Here is a 9,158-nt window from a genome sequence, read left to right on the forward strand (position 1 = left end):
CTCTTTTTGGATATGAAACTCAGCACTATGCCTGAAAGCAAATACTAAAAAACTGACAAAGCTTGAGTTATTTGAATTTTAAACCATTACCTTACAGATGAGATCAATGATCCATTTCAGAGCTATTGGCATGTCCATCAGATGTTCTCCATGAACCCGAATCTAAATGACACCAACACTGCAACAATTAGCCATTGCCGCGGTGGAGCTCCTCCACGCCACTCAGTTAGTGGACGTGACACCGACCCCTCCCATTGCGTCGACAGACAGTCAGCGAGAACGCACATAACATCGAGCACTTCCATGTTTTACTTTGCTTCAGAAAATGATCAAAGGTGAACTGAGATTGAAACCTGAAATCCGGTAACCGACCGTACACACATGTAAATTTTATTGTTATCACAACCACACTAATCAAAAGCAATGAGATAATAATTTGTTTCATAATCAGGTAAATTTCTCTTGCAAGCAAAACAAATAAAAAATGCAGTCTGCATCTGTTGACTGCAGGCCATAGTAGGCATTATGTGGGGAGTCTCCTTTAAGAAAAGTTGAATCATATTTAGGTGGTAGCACTGACTTAAGTCATAATTAGGAAGGAGGAAGCCTCTTTCATGTATATCTTGATAAAACATAGTATTCTGTTCTTATTGATTCCAGGCTTTAATCAACAAAAAAAACTAATATGCGAGAAACACCATTATAGATATAAAATTTCTTTACCAAACTGATAAGTAAACTTCATTGTGTTGAACTCAACCATATTCGTCAGCCACCATCTTGCACACCTAGAAATGAACGCGAGGAAGGTTATCACAGTGAACATACTAATATTTATGAGCTTTCTAAGTTATAGGCTACATCAGCATTGCCGCTCCATCCTTTTATCCTTACTAACAAGGTCAAACTACCATTTGAGCTGCTGGAGGAAGAAGGGGATTGTTAGCCAGCACACACGCACGCACATGAAAACACAGAGAGGGAGGCAAACCTGGAGATCAACAACGCCATCGACGTTCAGCCCTGAACAACTGATCTCATGACGGTGGCGGCATCCAGACTGTGACGCGGCAAATCAGGTCAGAACCAATGCGGCCGGAGGTGAAGATGATGGGACAGAGACATAACCTCTAGGGTCGAGCCAGCGAAATCCATGGTGGCGGGCAGGCGTCCTCATCCTTCTCTATGAAGGCAACTGTCTAGGTCCTCCTGTATATCAACATATACCAAATAAAAAGGTTAGGCAGATTTTTTTCTGATAAATAAAATGTGCAATTATAAATAAATATAATTCGTAAGCACTGCATGAATTACTTGAGGAAACAATCCACTTTTTGGTTCATTCACATTTGTCCAAAAAAGTTATTGAAAGAGCAGGAAACAAATTTGAGATCAATCTCCTGGTTCTGCCCAACAATCATAGGTATATAGAACGGGCAGAAACATTTGTGCGGATTAAACTAAGATAGAATCATGAGGAAAGAGAGAAGACTGGGTACCTGAGTTCCATTTGAACTCAGCCGCTGCGGCGGCCCATGTTATTCCCACGAATACACTGGACGCAACAAACAATCTGCAAGCCAAATGAATGACATGGGAAATTTGAATGGTCAAACGCCAGATCAAATCGACCACCGTGACGGAGAAATCCTGATCGAAACCAACCTTTTAGCATCAGTAAGCGATGCACTCTCGTCGTCTAAGAAATCCACGCGCTGCCTCGAGCCCTGGATCTGGCCGGCCTTTGCGTGCCCCGTATCCGCAAGACTCACTCGCACCTCGGTCGGGGGATGGAGAGGCGGAGCGCCGCTGCAGCCCCTGGTCTAGGCTCGAGGGATGAGGAGGAGGGCGCTGGTAACCGCCAATCGGCTCGAGGCAGCGCTCTTGCGGTTCCCCGCGTCGGCGGCAAGCTCACCTCGGGAGCGAGGGAGCGGGGCTGGTACCCGGCGCTCGCGCAGTTCCCCCCGCGCGGTGAAGAAAAGGGTAGAGCAGAGCACGAGGAAAGGAGGAGAGGCGGCGCGAGAGGAGACGAACGATTGATGACCGCCCTGCTGCCTCCTTCTGCTCTGGCTAAGGGAAAGGGAGGGGTGGAGGAGATGGAGCACGGCCGGCGGCCGCGCGAGCTCCCGTGGCCCAGCATCGTCTTGCACTCTTGCTGTCGTCCTCCGCCGCCGCTCTTTGGCGATCGAGCTCCGGGGTGAGAGAATCGCAGCAGTTGGGGAGGAGGAGGACGGGCAGAGGAGCGAGGGGATTGGGAGAGAGGATGCGCAGCGATTGGGCAAGGCGGCTAGGGTTTCGGTCAACCGATCTCGTTTTTTATATGGCAGGTGCTGAAAGACCGAAAATACCCCTGCGGGTGGAGATTCACTGCCTGACGCAAATGTGTACCGACAGAGATCCAGCCGCAGTGGCAGACAGGCGGGTCCGCGCGATGCTCGGGCCCAGACGCAGCCTGATGCGGGTAGATAACGGTCGGTTCATGGCTTTTGCTAGGGCGCTACTGCCAGAAATGGACGGCTGAGATCGAGTGTTGATCAGGAACAGTAAAAATCCGACGGTTCAAAAGCTGGAATCGCTGTGAAGCCCCCATGGGGGGCAGCTATTATACCTTCAGATCATCCAAAAGGCAGGTCGATGATGTGCTACACTGCAGTTTGCTGCTTCGACGTACGATTTCATATATAACCGAACTAAAATCTTAACAGTAAAAGTTTGGCTACTGAAATCTTCATGTCTGTGTACAGTAAAAGTTTGGCCACTGAAATCTTCATGTCTGTTTACAGTAAATGTTTGTCTCCTAAATCTTCATGTATGTTTACAAATATCACATTTGAGATTAGGGCACGTGCTGATAATTCAGATACTTCTAGATCGAACTGGAAATAGGATATATTTTAAAGCTATTTTAGCTGTTTGAGAACTTCAGGTGGGATGCAGGAGTGAGACTAATGGACAAGATATTCATGGTTCAGCACCTTCTATGTGGCAGGTGATACATGCACGCAGCAAACCTGAAAGTAGCAATTTCTTCATGGTTACTTAGGTATTTTTATTGACGTGATTTCTTCTAGGACAGCATAGGAAGCAGCTTCATTCACAACCACGTCCTAGCTGCTCGCAAGGATTCATGGCTGCCTTGTGCATGTTTGATCTCATGACTCAGGATGGTTTTCACTGAATAATTTAATGTTATGTGCAATATCACAGCATGTTAGATTCAGATAAAGAAGGGTTTCCTTGTTTTTATTCCCCAGAATAATAGGCCTTCCGATTTCCAAATGTAGCCAACATATGAAGATAAGACATTGTCAATTCCCAATTTCGTTTGATAATATGATATATTAATTCTTCAAGAGGTGGTCTTTTTATATGGTTTTTTTAATCTCAACATGTGGATCTTAACACTTGTGGAAGAGTTAGAACTAGGTGATGCTATTTGAAGATTTACTTATATGTTGATTAACCATGTATATACAATTGTTCTCCAAAGGGCCCCTCAGACATTACCACTAATTCTGTGGAGATGCATGAACTATTTACAGTATTGACTATTTACTTGTATCTTCTACTCAGTTTTGTTACATTTTTTTACCTGAATGATGTCATGTTAGTTGGATATATATAGTATGTGGAAATTTTGCAGATGTCAATATCCAGGATGAGTTGGATCAATTCATCAACCTATCGGAGCTTGTGGATGTTGTTGTGTTAATAAACACCCCTGATGAAGTTAGTTGGATGCTCACCTCAAACAAGACCTACCCGGCCTATTCTGCATATGACTTCCAAATCTACCCCTGGATTCAGCAAGTGATGTTGGAGAATGTCTGGAAAAGTGATTGGTGGATGACGCTATCTGATATTCGTCCAATTATCTGAAGAATAGCTAAATTACATCTGCATCACATCTTGGCATCCATGGAAAGAAAGAAATGGAAGAGTGTTTGAGGGTAAATAATTTTGGTGGTTTCCCTTGCTGGATTGGTAACACTAGCCTCTTGGATGAGGCATACATAAAATAGAATTCTGCCTATCGTACAACGAACTGTATGCGTGCACTTCCAATTTTTGAGTTTGACCCTTTTCCTTGTTTCTTTGGCACGGTTGTGATCTCTTTTCTTTACCTACAATGAGATATTCTTGATCATATAAAATAATGGGCCTTCATCAGAGAATAAGCGGTGTTACAAATTTACAATTGCTTAGTTGTTTGTTTTTCAGTTTTGCTTCGAAGTGATGTTGAATTGTAATATTTTGTAACAAAATATACTTATATTTTTGTGCTTCTGAGAATTTTAATCGTGCGTTGCACGTGCACATTTACTAGTTTCCATAAAAAAAAAAGCAGGCAGGTAGAGATAGGGAGACTTGTTAGATCACGACTCCACGTCTCTTGCAATGCCCATTTTTGCTCACAGCATAAGAATAGTTACAGTACATAAGCTTATACCACCAGAGTCTTGAGTCTTGACACCAACAGCTACCAGTTAGTACCACCAGTCTAACGTAATAAAGGGCAGCGACTGAATCCCTTTATACAGTATATACCAAATATATTAGCGGTAACGATGGTGATGCCATCTTCAATGATCCGAACTCCCAGTCCCTTGGGCACAATGGCAACACTCAAACGGACAAAGGGGAGCTATCTCGGTTCAGCAAGATCATGCAAGCAAAGAAACACAAGATGGACACAGAGCAATCACAGGTAAGCTGGTGCAGCCGCGGCAATGTATACCGATGGCGCGGCAACATTCTCGGCCTGGGTGATTGCTGGGGTGCCTGCATGTGAATAGATCGTCGGTGCAGCTCCATCAACATAGGACTGCACTCCAAGTGCACTGCTTGGATCAGATCCATAACTCCTAACAAGCCCTAAGTTCGTGGTAGCTGCTTCAGGTGCTGCAGTCTCGCTGCTTGGGGTATACCCATACTGCCTAACAAGTTGCAAGTTCTGATGTGCTGCACCATAGGCAGATCTGAAATATAAAAATATACAAGGAAAAAGAGCAATGAATGATTTCTGCATGTAGCAAAAAAAAACATGAATAAATGTTGGCTTCCAACACATGAAGTGTGTATCACTGTATCTACATTGTCTCTGCAGCTAATTCCTTTTTAGAAAAATCTAGAGTAGATGAACAATACAGCTTTGCGACATCAATGAGCCGACATTGACATATGTACAAAAATAGGTTTGCAAAAATAGCTTGCATGTAGAAGAAATGAAGGAACAGAAAATACTTGGAGAAGTTGGTAGTTAGCATACACACCTCTCAGAAATAGTTTCCTGGTAATGAGATTTCACAGCATCAAATCGATATGGATCATCCCGATTAGCAGTGGAATAGACAGGGTGTGGGACATGTTGTGGCACAAGGTGTTGGGTTTGCACATAGGGATAACAGGAAGGGGGTGCTTGGGCATAGTGGTAGGCAGACGCCGATGGATCATATGATTCATATCCTGCTTGATACGGATGCCCAGCTGGGGTCGCATAGTAAGCAGGCGCAGTGAATTGAGCGCTAGGAGGAGGTAGGTGAGAATATGGATATGCATAAGGCTCGTGTGGCACCAGATGAGCAGCCTGTGCAGGAACATAAGCACTTGGGTAATGCACATAAGCAGCTGGCTGTGTTGGGTGAGAACCTGAAGGAGGCAAGTAAGAAGTAGTGGGATCAGGATGCCTGTTGATAGCTGGCTGTGTTGGGTGAAAACCTGAAGCAGGCACGTAAGCAGCAGATGGAGCAGGATGCCTGTTATCAACATAATGCCTGTAATCAGCAGATGGAGCAGACTCTGGCAGTACAGTAATTGGCCGGAACAATCCTCTCAGTTTCTCAACCTACAACAGAATACCAACAACAGTGAAAATGCAACGCTGGTAAATGTATGATATTGTTCATAGCTACACTGGTAAGATTAACACAGAACGTAAAGATGGAGGATAAAGCAGCTATTAGTACCCGCTTTCAACTAGCTGATACACTGATATGAAAGGACTATACCAGTAATTCCAACTAGAAACTCGAGAATAAATTCAGAAGTGAAAGAACTTGTTCCTGCTATATCCATTTTTTCACCAATATACAATGTGCTTATTTTCTCAGGACAAAGAAATAATTTAATTAAAAAACCAAACATCTTAAATACAAATAGAAACCTTACAGGGTGCAGTTAACATAGAGAATGTCTGCTTCTAGTAAATAAAGGGCTGAGATGAATGCAAAGGACATTAAAAAGATAAATTTCAGCCCTCAAAGTTCAGTCATAGTGATAACAATACATTGTAGTCTCTCTCAATCAAGACTTGCCTCTATGACTCTGCATATGCTCAGGGACGGAGCCAGGAAAGTGATATAAGGGGGGCCAACTACATGTAAAAAATTCTTGGAGGGGGCCATATAGCTAAATTTAGGTAAAACTGCAGGTCAAATCATCATATTACAAGGGTATTTTCAGAAAAAAATCCATCATGAGGGGGGCCATGGCCCCAGCCAGCCCCCTGCTGGCTCCGTCCCTGCATATGCTTACACCACAACATCAAGTTATTAAATTAATGGATTGCATGTTTCAGGGTTCTTCTAATTATCGGTTTTCCTACATATATCCTTCTCATCTAGAGTGGAAAACTACTGTGCAAAGTTCAAACTAGGCACTAAAAGATGTGAATTGACTAGTTTAATGTATATACAAGACCATACATAACCAAGAATTAGTGTTCATCTGACACACTGCATGAAGTTCGAACCACCTTGTACAGGAGTTACAAATAAAAAAAAGATTCGACACAATTGTTTCAACCTCTCCCCAAATACACAACATCAGTAAACCCTGATTACTACTTACTTGCATAACGGTAAGTTCTGGACAGAATTTCCCACGGGAATAATTCTCCTTTATAGCACTTCTTACACTACTCTCTGGGATTGGCATGAAATCACCATCAATTGTAAATTTAACCTGCCCATATAGAAAGACAGTGAACATTCAAGGTAGAATAGTATAATAATGTACAGCTAATTTATCAAGTTGATGGCTGGATGTAATTGCAAACTGAAATGCATAATATGAGCCAAGAGGAACTGAAATTACACAAAACTAAAATTGTCAGGATTCCTTTGGGAGATAAGAGGTAATAAAATATCTGTCATAGCAGTAGAAATGAGTTGAGACTGATGACTGGCTTTCCCATGTCCCCATATTAACGCCAGTCACCGCAGAAGGGAAGTATCAAAAAAGATAGTACATTCATCCTTAACTTGGATCTTGTGGTCCAAGTTGGTAGCATTACAATCATCCAAAGCAAAGAAGCAATACAAGATGTTGTGACGCCAACTGACTCATGCAACTGCCATTAGTCCTAGCTAAAGAAGCAAACTCAATCACCATCCTATTACAATATCTCTTGATTTCAGAATCACAAATACAAGGTACTGAAGCAACAAGAGTAATGCCATGGGCTGTGGTAGCCTGTTGGGCCAATGCTCAGCTCTGTCCCATGTTCATCCCCATAGCCAGCAGTAAAATACTACATTAATTAACAATTGATTGACATGGACAGCAGGCTACCCAAATTGCTTGTATGGCTGGAGAATGAAATATCACCGTTCTCAGACCAATGGATTTGAGGTTCTCTCAATGCCATATACAACTAGTCCTTAAGTTACCAGCTTCCCAAGTTCCCAGCAATCATCATATCGCAAACTTCCCAAACTACATGATCCTTATTCGGTGAAAATTCTTTTTTTTTTTCTGGATTCATGTCTACCTTGTATCAGCACAGTAGAAAAGCCACCCTTTGGCATCTGGCAAACCATAAAACAGTGGCTAACAGTGATTAAGGATTTTCCACCATAAAGATCGGGACTTGGTGATGATTTGTCACAATATCGTGCCACTGAAAAGTGAAATGAGGCACCACGACCCACATTTCAGTAAAATATCGAATGAAAAATCATCAAGCTCCAATCTTTATGGTGTAAAGATTCATACACGAACAATTTCCAGAATTAATTTTTTACCTAGTACCAAATTCCACACTATCTAGAATCCCATAAGGTGAAATCTTAAGTTAAAACTCGTGGCCATTTTCTTTATGAGCTGGGGCGTGGAGGAAGGCGGTACCTGGGCTGGGTAGCGTCCTTGGAATGCGGCGGGTTCGAGGTCGAGGCCGCCGTCGGAGTCGGCGCGGTAGGGTCCGTAGAGGTACTTGGAGTCGAAGTCGTAGAGGAAGAGTGCCGCGCCTCGCCTGATCCGGGAGACGTCGTCCAGCCTCCCCCGTGGCAGGCCCAGAACCCTGTAGCTGAAGCACTGGGGCTTCGTCGCGCCGCTGCACATGAAGACGAACCCCGCCGGCGGCGACGAGGAGGAGGAGGCGTTAGGGCCGGACGCGGCAGTGGTGGTGGTGGCGGCGGCGGGGGCGGCAGAGATGTCTGTCGCATCCCCCGCCGGCGTAGGATGCGGGCTCTTCCGCGCCGGCGAGGAAGCGGAGGGGGAGGACGGGTGCTTCGCCATTGAAGCGGGTTAGGGCTTTTTCCTCCTGGGTTGTTTGTTGCTCGAGCTTGCGGAGAAGAGGAGTTTGAGCAGTGATGGCGAATTGGCGAGTCATGTGATATTGTGATTGACCAAGGTTGACGCGTGTCACTAGCACATGAAAGACACTCCCTTGGTTCGCTAACCTAAGACCATTTCCTTAATTATTTTAAAACAGACTTGATATATACTGTACTAAAATAAAATAAATATATATTTCCTTAATTATTTTAAAACAGACTGGATATATACTAAAATAAAAATAAATAAATATACATAGTACTATAAAAATAAATAATCAAAATGAGTGAATCTATAACAAAAGGAACTTTGTATTACATTAGTGAGGAGGAGCAGTCAAAATAACATCCCACGTATGCTGCCATGGTGCACCAGCAGATCATTTGGGGTATGGAGGCAAGGCCCCGCGGGCATCTTCACCTTCATCGGGGCTACCTATCATGTCATGTCCAGTCTGGAATGGTTCACGCGGATAGACGGATCAAAAAATGGCCTCCAGCGGGAAGACCCAAACAGATTGATTTCTCATGCGCGATCCCTCTATCCACCAATGTCGTCGTGGTGAACAGACAGATGCCATAGGATGGCTTAAGTTGGGGCCG

The 9,158-nt window shown here is 43.8% G+C and overlaps 1 protein-coding gene and 1 long non-coding RNA gene across 2 annotated transcripts; both read right to left on the bottom strand.

Annotated features, from left to right (window-relative positions):
- Positions 1-949: 949 nt before the first annotated feature.
- Positions 950-1,561, bottom strand: LOC124699307. The gene is made up of 3 exons (XR_007001349.1): positions 1,500-1,561; positions 1,129-1,209; positions 950-1,060 (listed from the first exon to the last, which is right to left on the bottom strand). It is a non-coding gene; the product is annotated as an uncharacterized LOC124699307 (long non-coding RNA).
- Positions 1,562-4,393: 2,832 nt separating this feature from the next.
- LOC124696350 (class E vacuolar protein-sorting machinery protein hse1-like) lies at positions 4,394-8,517 on the bottom strand. Its single transcript, XM_047229089.1, has 4 exons — positions 8,128-8,517; positions 6,850-6,963; positions 5,274-5,845; positions 4,394-4,979 (listed from the first exon to the last, which is right to left on the bottom strand). The coding sequence occupies exons 1-4, from the start codon at positions 8,515-8,517 to the stop codon at positions 4,703-4,705; spliced, it is 1,353 nt and encodes a 450-aa protein (XP_047085045.1). The 3' UTR covers positions 4,394-4,702.
- Between the last annotated feature and the right edge of the window lie 641 nt (positions 8,518-9,158).

This window comes from Lolium rigidum, chromosome 3 (assembly GCF_022539505.1).
Source record: "Lolium rigidum isolate FL_2022 chromosome 3, APGP_CSIRO_Lrig_0.1, whole genome shotgun sequence".
Taxonomy (NCBI): Eukaryota; Viridiplantae; Streptophyta; class Magnoliopsida; order Poales; family Poaceae; genus Lolium; species Lolium rigidum.